The sequence below is a fragment of the Abrus precatorius genome, unplaced genomic scaffold, assembly GCF_003935025.1.
Source record: "Abrus precatorius isolate BTA unplaced genomic scaffold, Abrus_2018 Scaffold7, whole genome shotgun sequence".
Classification (NCBI taxonomy): Eukaryota; Viridiplantae; Streptophyta; class Magnoliopsida; order Fabales; family Fabaceae; genus Abrus; species Abrus precatorius.
In genome coordinates this window covers 27330559-27343171 of record NW_020874417.1, presented here as the reverse complement: position 1 = coordinate 27343171, position 12613 = coordinate 27330559, and the positions used below count along the sequence as shown (strand labels likewise).

At 29.6% G+C, this 12613-nt stretch overlaps 1 protein-coding gene across 1 annotated transcript; it reads left to right on the top strand.

The window, feature by feature from the left end:
* Window positions 1-8485: 8485 nt before the first annotated feature.
* On the top strand, window positions 8486-12113 carry LOC113872455 (plastid-lipid-associated protein 6, chloroplastic). Its single transcript, XM_027510017.1, has 4 exons — window positions 8486-8832; window positions 9104-9340; window positions 9446-9572; window positions 9731-12113. The coding sequence occupies exons 1-4, from the start codon at window positions 8614-8616 to the stop codon at window positions 9943-9945; spliced, it is 798 nt and encodes a 265-aa protein (XP_027365818.1). The 5' UTR covers window positions 8486-8613; the 3' UTR covers window positions 9946-12113.
* Window positions 12114-12613: the final 500 nt, after the last annotated feature.

Here is a 12613-nt window from a genome sequence, read left to right as displayed (position 1 = left end):
TTTGAAGCGTAATTGTCAGGCATTTTCAAGTTCTTCACCCACTTACACACATCTTGTCTTTATAGTAAAGTCAGAGTGTAACTTGCCTTTGGCTTTGACCATCGGCCATCTGCAAGTTGTTATAACCTCAATTCTGGACGCCTACAATACTCTTCTAAATCTTGCCTTGCTTTTACATTATCTTTAGTTCAATCAGTGTCCATTATAATATTTATGATATTGTCAAACACATTTTTTTCACATGCATCGCATCTAAACAATAGCGAACTAAGTTATCCTTTCAATATGGGAGCTCCCAGAATATACTTTGTTTGGTCCAATTATGTGTCATCCCATAACCAGGAAACTTAATGGATTTTCCTACTTCTATTATTTTTGGCAAGTGTCTAACTCTATTTTGTACTTGATGACCATTTAAACGGACAAGAGGGTCCTCATTCTCAACAGTTGTTTTCCTAAATTTGTAGACTTGATGCCTATAAGGATGTTCCATATCTAAAAATCTCCTATGGCAATCAAATCCTGAATTTTTTCCTCCATGTTTTAAAGTAAGTGTTTTTGTATCCTCCAGACAAATTGGGCATGCTAATTTCCCTTGAGTCATCCATCTAGACAACATTCCATAAGTAGGAAAATCATTTATCTTTCACATCAAAGCTGCCTTCATATTAAAATTTTGCTTTCTTGATAGGTTATAAGTTACTACACCCTCACACCATAACTCTTTCAACTCATCAATCAAAGGTTGAAGGTATATATCAATTTTAGCCTTCGGATTTTCTGGACTAGGAATTATATAAATCAAGAACAAATATGGATTTTTCATGATCATTTCGAGAGAAAGATTAAAAGGTATAACCACAATAGGTCAACAAGAATATGGTTTATTAAATTGATTGTTTGGAGTGAACCCATCAGCACACAACCCTAGGGACTTGATTGTCTTCTGACTTTATACTTAACATTCTTACTGCTAAAGATAACTCTGAATGCATACACTCATCCCATAAAAGCTTGTTTGCTGCCTCTAAAACATTACAAAACTTTGCAGCCTCTCTATTAGGTTCTTTTTCAACTTCAAAATCACGAAAAATTCCAAATTCATGACCAACAATATCATAAATCATTTCTTGATAATGACTATTGCTTTCTTCCCAACTTACATTACCTATATCCTCACCTAATTGCAATATATTTGAATTGCCTACTTGATTTTCTACATTAACTACTTTTCCATACTTAGTCCATATCTAATAATCATGTTTAAATCCAAAATTATACAAATCGTACCTAATTGAATCAATATCCAAAAACTTTCTACACTTGCACTTAGAACATGGATACCTAACCTTTTGGTTGGTGATGAATTGCTACGAATTACAACAAATACATATGAATTCTTCTACACCTCAAAGAATTCAACTTTTATTGCTCCGACTTGGGTGCAACCTATCATACATCCACTGACGATTTTTGAGAAACATCTGGATCAAGAACTATATAAACCTAATACAAATACATAATGTTGTATCAACTTTCTATTATACATTACACAAATTTTTAATATAAATTTTACCAGAATCTTTCCTAATATATGTCAATTTCCTTACGTTTGTTACAATTTTTTTACAAAAATCAAAATTTTCGCCACACATAATTAATATATTATATAACAATATATTAATCAATGCATAAAACATAAACACATCAAAATCCTAAACCGTTCTAGAGCACATCTCCTTATAACTCCACAACATGCATATTCTACAAACTCTGTAAACACAAACAATCTCACAGCATACAATAAACAGGTTCGGAGAAGAACCTCTACGCCCTTATGTTCAGAGGGCAAGTGTATCTATTGAAAAGTCATAAAGGGTTCTCAAATTAAGTTCTAGAAATATCGTCCCACAAGGATTGATTTCTAATTACTAAGAATTTTCTAATTCAATTGTTTAAGCTTCAAAGATATGAGATTAATTAAAAATAAGAATTTATAAAATCAATTATAAAACTAAGAGCAAGGAATACAATGCATGTCTTGGTTAAACTTATCGGAGAGGAACCTAGGACATATGAGTTTTCTCATTTAATCTTTTATGTTATTTTTTTGTTTAACTCTAAATCCAATTTTCTTGTGATTACTAATCATTCATATAAATACTATTAATACCCAATGGTCATGCAATATTAATATTCTTTTCTCTAAATTAACATCTCCAATGATCATGCAAGACATCAAATTGAGAAAGCTTAAGGAACCTATGAACTTGTTAATTTAATAATGATTAGAAGAGAAAGATTGGTTTGATCCACCTAATCCTTTGTCTTGTTTTACCCTATAGATCTATTAATTAACCGAAGTACAGTCGCCTAACGATATAATTAATTAGAATTAAGAGAGAAGCACAATAGGATAAAATCTAATCGCGAAACAGAAATCAAATTTAGATTCAAATGTCAAAACCCCATAAATTTATAAGCAATAATTTTCATGGCCCAAGTTATGGACTTAGTTACTCATGCTAAAGAAAAGAACTAAAACAATCATAAACAAAGCCATAAAGAAAAGCAAACTAAAATGAGATGAGTTCTCAGTCTTCAAGTACGATCGCCCCTCCAAGTCTCGCCAAGCATGTGTCAAGGATCCCGTGGAAGAGAAAAGAGACGAGAAGAGTATCCGAGAGCCAAAGACTAGATGTAAAAATGGTCCTTTACGATGCTTGAGATCTCCTTTTAATAGAGTTTGAAAACCCTAAAGACTCTTGATAATTGGCTTCTCGCAGATGAGCACGGCTGTGCAAGGCTTTAAGCACGACCGTGTATAGGCTCGAAGCAACTCTGTGTTTGTTGAAAGGGTTTGGCCATACTGACTGCTACTAAGCTCTAATTTTCTATCAATTTGGGCCCCAAAACATACTTGTGGCATCTTTATACCAAATGCATAATTAATATATAAATTAGTGTGATCACTAAATAAAATAAAGGTCAAATATGAATATATGAGCTGTAAAATGGGCCTAATTACAGACTTATCACCTTTCCCTCAGTCATACAATCTCCAATCTTACAACTCTATCTTAAAAATTTTAAGTCTCTAAAAAAATCAAAAATTAAAAAACTAAACCGATTAAAAGTTAGAGTATTGAAACAGGAACACAATGATGCAAATTATCTTTCAAATGGATGTTCCAATCACTCGGAAAGGCCAAAAAACTGAAGTTCTTAGAGAGAGGCGAGAGAGGAAATTATACAAAATGAGAAAGAAGAAGGAGGAGGCGCAGTTGTATGTGTTTCGCACATTACTGACAAAAAAATTTGTTTGTAAATGGTTTAATGAAATGGTGTATTTTAAAGGTTCAATTACAAATAGATTTATTCGTCTGTAAATCTGTCAAATATAGTTACAAATGAAAAAATTCATCTATAAATTGCCAGATAAAAACTCGGTCAAAAACGACAATATTTACAGACAAATTTTTTCATCTGTAACTTTCGCTCCAAATTTTCCTCCCATTTTTAAATTACAGACGGAACAATTCGTCTGTAATTCCTGTCTATAATACTTTGTGTCAAATGGCCGGTCAACTACAAAAGGACTTTATAGACAGATTTATGGACAAATTTTTCAAAAAAATTTTAAAAAATAAAAATCCAAAAATCTGTCTGTAAAGTATCCTCTGTAATGGTCGCCTATAAATAGTGTTTTTCTAGTAGTGTGTTTTGCTTTATTTTAATTTTTTTATTCATTTTCAATTTTTTTCATTTTCATTTTAATTTAATTTCTTATTTTATAAATTTTTGTTAGTGTATGTTCACTTGTTCTAAGTGTTCTACAGCTTATTTATTTGATCTAGAGATTGAGAGAATAATGCATAGACAAAGGAAAGAAGTGAGAGAGCAAAGAATGGCAGAGGAGAGGAGATCAATTCAATATTACATGACACCCATTGCTAGAGGCACTCCTGGATGCATTGCGGCTCCTATTAATGAGACTAACAATTTTGAATTGAAACCAACACTCATAACCATGGTCCAGAACTCCATACAGTTTGGAGGCATGCCTAATGAAGATCTAAATCTCCATCTGACAAAATTTCTCTGATTAACTGATACTATCAAATATAACGGAGTCTTCAACAATGTCATTCGTCTCTGTCTTTTCCTCTTTTCAGTATTTGAAAAGGTGAATGCATGGTTCGCCTCACTCTTAGCCAATTCCATCACAACTTGGGAGGATCTCACTCAACAATTCTTGGAAAAGTACTTACCCTATCAAGTTCCTCTAAGCTTATGACAAAGATATGTTGCTTCCACCAATATGAAGCAAATCCTTGTTTGAGGCGTGTGAGTGATTTGGAGAGCTTTTGAGGATGTCTCCATCATAATTTTTTGACATAGAGACAAGTGCAAATCTTTTACATTAGCCTATTAATCACCACCAAATCTACAATTGATGCTGCAGCAGAAGGGTCTCGCATAACAAAGGATCCAGATAATGCATACAAGCTAATAGATGAGATGGCATTTGCTAGCTTTTAGTGACACACTATTGACTCTTATGACATCAAAGGGAAAGATACTGCCCCCAATCTACTAAGTAGAGAGCAGCAACACACTAATGAGCCAAATAGCAGCCCTTGCAAAGCAATTAAAATCTTTAATGAAGGCTCAAGACCAACCTGTGAGACCTTATGCAAGCCTATAATTTAAGTAAAAGGAGACACATTTCATAGGCAATCACAACTCGGGGTGGCAAAGTAATCCTCCTAACTTTTGAGAATGACTTTGGAAATCAAAATTCATGTGTTTATCGCTCTCTCTATATGCAAAATTAGGGAGCAAGATCAGAAGGGAAATAAGCCCCTAAATCTCACTTGAGTGAAAACAAAGCAAAAGCTTAACTCTGATGTGGGCTTTCTTGCTTCTCGCTTGAACGAAAAAGAATCTGGATCAACTCTTCATTTGCCAATTGCCTTCACCTCATTGAGCTCATGTGAATCAGAAAAATTACAAAAAGAAATTAAAATGAAACTTCATCTTAATTTCTAAATTAAATAGGTTAACTGAATTCAAATTCTACTAATTGAAAAAAAGTTGATATTTAAATTTAAATAATTGAAGTAATTAAATGCTCAATTTCATTCAACCATTTCCTCAAACTTGACACTTATCAAAATATAATAAAAGTTAGTGAATATTTACAAATTTAACTTTTTGACTCATCTTAATTTAATAAATTTTATTTTAATTTAAAGTGAAATAACTTGCATTTTTTTTCCATCTTAACAAAAAATTTGTGAAAAAATTATATATGCTTAATCATGTTAAATATACTCAAACTTGATTATATTAGTACCTAATAAGAATCTAAATATATCCTAAAATTTTGTGTTTATAAATATATTATCACATACATGTTAACTTTCGGCACCTTAATTCTTAACTAAATCAATCACAAACATTTACATTGCTTTCAAACATAATAATAATAATAATAATAATAATAATAATAATAATATATTGTGTACATATAAGAAGTTAAAAATCATAATTTTTTTTATATACATCTTTTATTAAAAAAAATTGACATAATAATTGTTAATTATTCTCCTTAAAAAGGTGGATTAATCTTACTTCTAAAATCCTAACTCAATTATTTTATACATTGGGCCCGTAAGGTTATAGTAAATCCACTAACTATATGGGTTAAAAAAAAGGGCATACATTAGACTTAAAAAAGAAGCTATTTGTGGGTTAAGTGAAGTGAGTCATGGACTGAAACCCATATTGAAAGGTTTAATTATAATTATGACAAAAAAAAATATTTTTTATAAAAAATATAATTACTGAAAATAAAAAATAACCAAGAAATATAAATAAAAAAAAGTAAAATGTGTAAAGAAATTCTTTTTTCCTTTTGGATCAACAAAAATTATCTTTCTTAAAAAGTCATGAATATTCTTTGAGAAATTGTGTTCGGACTCATATCTAGTAGTTATAATTTTCTAACAAATAAAAAAAAATTCTAAAATCATCTATACTCTTCTCCTACTAAAATTTTACATAAAACTCGGTCAATAACTTAAATCGGCAAATGTCGTACTAGCTACAACGGCCTAAGAATATTATTTATATTATAAATCTGAGAGCTTGTTTGATGTAATTTTAATTTTCAATTTTTAAAAATTACATTTTAAAATAATTTTATAAAATAAAAATTATTCGATAAATTAATTTTTAAATTATTTTTAGTTAAATTTTTGTTAGTTATAAAAAAACAGAAAAAAAAAACAAAAACACCTAAATAATAATTCTGTTTTTTAATTTTAAAAACTGAAAATAAAAAATTATTTTAAAACTTATATTAATAAACATTTTTTATTGTTTGTTTTTAAAAACAAAAAAATTTATTCAAAAAGAGAAAATAAGCAAATCCTCAATCTTTATTTTTAAAGAATTAACCAACACTTTTTTCTTTTCTTTTTTTCTGAAATTACACATTTTACTTTGTGGTAGCTTTTAACTTATTATGTCAAACTAATATTTTTCTTTCTTAATTAACTATTTAGTAATATTATTTGTTGTCTTTATTAATCTCTTTAGTTAATATTTAATTTTTCAATTAACATTAAAATAATTCATAATTTAAAATTTTATCATTTAATAATAAATAAAAAAATCAAATCAAAACAACATTCATTAATATAATATTTACTTAACAAAAAGTAGTGAAATTTTTAAAAATTTATACTAATAAATGAAGCAGTATACTAACATTTATATATAGATACTATAATTTAAATTTTATCCCAAAAAAATATTTACTAGTATAATATGTTATATTTTTAACAGAATTTTAAAATATTTATATTATTAATATAATTTTTATCAAACAATATTACTTATAAAAATGGTGATGAGTAAGTTAAGTTAGTTTATTATATGATTCATAAGTAAATTAATAAAATAACATATTATAATAAATTTTAAAAGTTATAATATTTATATTTTAATATTTAATAAATTTATATGTTAAAAATATCAAAATATTAGATATTTAAAATAGGTTCTTTCAAATATTTTTAAAGGTAAATATCTTTTAAAAATATAATTATAACAATTTTAAATATAAATTTTATTTTTATTCACATAAAATGCAATCATATTTTCTCAATCTCAATCTTACTTTTTTTCATTTTGATTTCTTAGTTCAATCATTGTTTTGTTGTATTTTTGGCATATAGTTTGATAGATTGTGGTTGAAATTTAAGATTAAAAGTTTGAAAGAGATATCTAAAGCAATAAATTAAATGAAATCATATAATTGGGAATACAATATATCTATCCCAATTCTTTTAATAAAAAATAATTTGGCTAAATTGAAATAGAAGTAATGACTAAAGAGATAATTAATACTAAAAAATGCAGAAAAATTATTATCTATAAATATTTCACTTAAATCATATAATATTTTATTAAACTAATTTTTTACAATAATGACTATATAAAATTTTGTCAATTTTTGTTTAAATCATTATTTTTCTCTTAAATTAAAGTTGTACAATTTTTTTTATATGCATAATTCACTTAAATTGGGTGAATTTTACTTAAGCTAATAATATTTCTTCGATATTCATCTAATGAACTATTTATTTCTTATAACTTTAATTTAAGCAAGTTTAAAAAATGATTTAAACAAATTTTGTAGATATTATACTAAGTATATATAATCAGTGTGTAGAAAAAGCATTAATCAAATCTAAAAAACATTGAACAATTTATTAATAAAAAATAAATTTCATGATGAGTTAAGATGTAAAGTTAAATGTGAAAACTTTAATTTTAAAAGCTAGTAACTGCATACATAAGAGTTTGTAAAAAACCTAAAAATCTAAAATGACATTTAATGTTTTATTAATAAAAAAATTATTTTATATTATAAATTAAAATTTTATTAATGGATATAAAAGTTTTAATTCTTAAAATTAATACCTAAATACAAGATACATTTGTGTGAAAAAAAAAAGATAAACTAAATATTATCAATACAATTTTATAATTATTTAAAATAATAAATTTCAAAAGTTTGAATATTAATTTTATAAATAATTAAATCATAAATAAAATTAATATTATTAAATAAAAATACAAGATCTGAATTATTAATATTTTTAAAATATATTAATAATTTTGAGAAAATATTAATAATTTTGAGCATATTAATTCATATGTACATTATTAAATGACTTACTTAAATGTTTATTCATTTTAATTTCTTTATTATAAAATGACTATGGAATAAAGTTAGCAATACACTTTTTAATATACACTTCTTATATCTTATTATTATTAAAATTGATTAAAAACTACCACTGCTCATAACAAACAATGTTAAAGATTGTGATAGAATTATTGATGATAATAACGTGGAAGCTGTTTAAGGACGATTACGTGGCACAAAGAGGTGAGCATAGAAAGTGAATGAACTGGTTGAACGTGTTTATTTGATACTTGTCGTTTCTGTCTCGTTCGGTGCTCTTCTCTCCCTATTTGTCACTGAAATCTCAATCACACACTCCAATAATCTCTTCTCTTCCCCGTACAACTTTCATGGCTTCTCTCAACCTTCTTCCTTCTCTATCAATTTCTTCTCATTCCTTTGCTAGGCCGAAGGGTTTCATTCCCCGCAGCAACCTCCAACTTCTCACTCCAAAGGCTTCTCAGAAGCCCACCCTTGTCGTCAAATCTGCTGAGGGTGAGGCCTATGTCGCTGACTCTCCTTCAGCTTCTTCTGGCTATGCCTCTGATTCTTTGAAGCTCAATCTGCTGGTGGGTACTCGCCTTCTTCAATATCTTGTTTGTTAGCTTCTTTACAATCATGAAACTTCATCATTATCATGCTTATTGCTGAGCGTTTGATTAGTTAAAGCTTAAAAGAGGTTGAATTAAATCTGTTTGACTTCTGTGTCTAAATGCTAACAGTTTTAGGACAATGTTTTTTGATTGGGATAATTGTGAACTTATAATTATGAATTTCATTATGCTTTTGTTGTTGATTGAATTGTCTTGTTTCTTATGATTGAGTGATTAATGTGTGCAGAATGCTGTTTCTGGGCTAAATAGAGGTCTTGCTGCAAATGAAGATGATCTACGAAAGGCTGATGATGCTGCTAAGGAACTTGAAGCTGCTGGAGGGCTTGTAGATCTCTCAGTTGATATTGATAGGTTGCAAGGAAGATGGAAGCTGATATATAGCAGTGCATTCTCATCTCGTACTCTAGGTGGGAGCCGTCCTGGACCTCCTTTGGGAACATTCCTTCCTATAACTCTTGGACAGGTCTGTTACTGGCCACATGGATAATACTCTGATACTCCTCTTTATTCAATAACAAGTTCCCAAATGTGTAGTATTTATTGCTTTTTAAATCTTTTCTGCTGATAGGTTTTTCAACGAATTGACATCTTAAGCAAAGATTTTGATAATATAGTGGATCTTCGATTGGGTGCTCCATGGCCCCTACCACCTCTCGAATTAACAGCCACATTAGCTCACAAATTTGAACTCATAGGTTGGTTATGTGTTTCGTGCTTTTGTTTATTATGTGTATATGCATGGTAGATTTTGTGTGATTGCTACTTATTGCCTGATGTGAGATTTGTAGTTATGTACTATGGTATGGTCTTGAAACTGCTTTCGTTTTTATCTTGTATGTTTGTAATGTCCCAGGATCTTCAAAGATCAAGATAGTATTTGAAAAAACCACTGTGAAGACAGCTGGGAATTTGTCACAGTTGCCACCGTTAGAGGTGCCTCGAATTCCAGATGCATTAAGGCCTCCATCTAATACAGGAAGTGGAGAATTTGAAATTACTTATCTTGACAATGATACCCGCATCACAAGAGGAGATAGAGGCGAGCTAAGGGTCTTTGTGATTTCTTGAGCTCCTGGCGCACTTACTATGTGTTTTCTCTGTTGGACTTGAAAATCTTCCAACACCTGTGTCTGTCATCTTTTTGTCTTTTTTTTTTTCCTGACAGTGTTTGTATATGCTATTCAATATTGTAAACATGGATTTACAGATAGAGCTAAACCCCACTATGTAGCTCCAAGGGATCAAGGAATTTTTTTTTAAATGTAACATATTTATCTTTAAGGAATAATTGCTTATAGTTCACTAGATATAGAAACTTGAATACACACTCTATTCTCTTTGATGTAGGGCGTTTTTCTTTTCCCTCTAATGTTTTATCATATTTCCTATTTTTGTTCTCCATTATGAAAATCCTTTATGGCAATCAAATTCAAATCCATTCTTTTGCCACTTAAAGTTTTAAAGAAAATAAATTTTAGAGGTTGTGCATTAACTATAATCCTCCTAGTCCTGTATTATGACTTGAAGATACCTGATGTCTTCATACTTATGTAACTTTATTCCTGATATTGCCTCAAGCCCAGACAGGATGGATGATCATTCGGTGTCACTTTTTGGGGTTTCTGCAATTGGTTGCTAAGATACAACATTGGTAGCTTCTCTCCTTGCCCCCTCATTTTATTCCTCTCAGTCTTTGTAATTGTAAGCAATGAAATTTAGCAACAGTTATTTTAAAATTACAAATACTTTATTTGAGCACGGAATTTTTTTTATAATTTCGTGCATATATTTTAGGGAGATTTTTATAGCATTGCTTTTTTTGTTTATGTATATATAATTGAGAAATGCATGCCTCTAAATACACTTAATTATAGACGCAATAATTTCTCAACTCTCATGTTTCGTAGGATGTTGCATGTTGGTTTCCCTTGGAATACAGTATTCTAAGATAATGTTAATCAAACTTTAGCATTTTAAATTCATGAGGATAAAAGTTCCTACGAGTTTTCAGATTCTCTCATAAGAAGTGCAATGTAAGAGTGATCAATATGTCAGCACCGAAGCAGGAATGCATTTATGATGGTCAGAACTTAAGATTTTGCAAAACGTTTATTATCCCTTGCTTGTTTATGGTATGTGAAGGTACATTAGTTTGTCTTCTATTGCTTGCTTGCTGTTTTCTGCATCACATATGAAAAAATTGTAAATAGGAGAAAATAGTCAAATATTGTTGTATTGAATAACTATGGTAATTGTGGTTCATGTGAAGCATTTCTATTTTGAAATCCATGCAGATCTTGCTGTCCTAACAAGTAACAACTCTCAGGATGGCAGAAGCTTAATCTTTGGAAGACATCAATAGCAAATTGCAAATAAGTGAGAAAGCTACATCTTCATTCTAGTCTACTGTGCTGTTAGTAGGTCTTACCCAGACCTATCTCCAAGAGCCCTGAATGTCAACAGGCTGAACATCAGGTAGGTGAGAGACCTGAGCAAATGATACTAAAACTTTAACAAGAAAATGTACTAACGACTCCTTGGACTATAAGCATAAAGCTTCAATGGCAGTATTGGCGATAGAGTTATTCCAGTTACAGTGATTCTGTGAACTGATCCTCAATGAAAAGTAAAACATAGAAGCACTTGGTAGCATGATCTATATTGTATTTGAAAGACAGTGGTTTGTAGATCCACCAACTGACTACAGTGGATGACACACCACTTTATTTCCATTCACTGATATGCAACCCATGCAGACTACTTTGTGAAGCTGGAAAAGAAAACAAAAATATGGTTTCACTTTACCATCTATATGTATGCGTTACTAATGAGTTGCTTTTTGTTATGGAGAAATATAGGTGTTGGATGTGGATTTAGTTTCTTCTCCTCTACTTACTACAAAAGAATAATGAGTTATAGTCTTCTCATATTTTATTGATATGACAAAATGAGAACCATGATAGCATCTGCTGAAACCCATCTTGTATAAATAGCATCTGCTGAGGAGAATCTCTATCCCAGAATCTCAGCACCGATTACTGGCATGTGTGACTTCAGTTGAAATATGCAGGGGTTTCCCAAGTTTGGTTTTTAATAGCTTATAAGAGGTTGGATTCGATGATGAAAGTTCGTTTAATGTTTTATTGACAACTTCATCAATTTTAAGACGCCTAGCAATTAGCATTACTTAATTAACTCTAATTAATTGAATCTTTTTTATTATAATATGTTACTTGATCAAAATATCAATGTTTTTTAGTTTTCAACTAACTGTTGTTGTCTGCGATGTTTATGTTAGCTGTAAAATGATCAGTGTGTATTTTTATCCATTGAACTTTCGTTTCATAGTTAAATAACTTTTTTGTACGGTAAATTCTATTTTTTTGTATAAAGTAAAGTCTTTTATTTTTTTTGGTCGTTGGTGCTCAGATTAACAAAAGCAGCAAAATGCATCAGGGGCAACGGAAACTTTCTTTTATTTCGTTTGTATCTTACACAAACATGTAGCACAAAATTATAAAGGGCACAAGAAATTGTGTTTATGTTGCCTTGGGCACATGCAAGCGTGGTGAAGAGAAAGAGATGAGACAAAATCCATAAAAAAACAAAAGACATAATACTGATAAAAACGTTTTTTTTTAGTTTTAATTCTTTTAACATATTTGAGATAAATAAAATAAAGGAAATCGAACCGAGTCCAAAGAAACATACCTGAGGATTAATTAGAACTTAAGTT

Excerpts from the sequence above, each read along its gene's own strand:
- LOC113872455 (XM_027510017.1), top strand. The coding sequence starts at position 8,614 with ATGGCTTCTCTCAACCTTCTTCCTTCTCTATCAATTTCTTCTCATTCC. Across the intron at positions 9,341-9,445 it reads TTCCTATAACTCTTGGACAG|GTTTTTCAACGAATTGACAT; the intron begins GTCTGTTACTGG and ends TTCTGCTGATAG. Across the intron at positions 9,573-9,730 it reads TCACAAATTTGAACTCATAG|GATCTTCAAAGATCAAGATA; the intron begins GTTGGTTATGTG and ends GTAATGTCCCAG.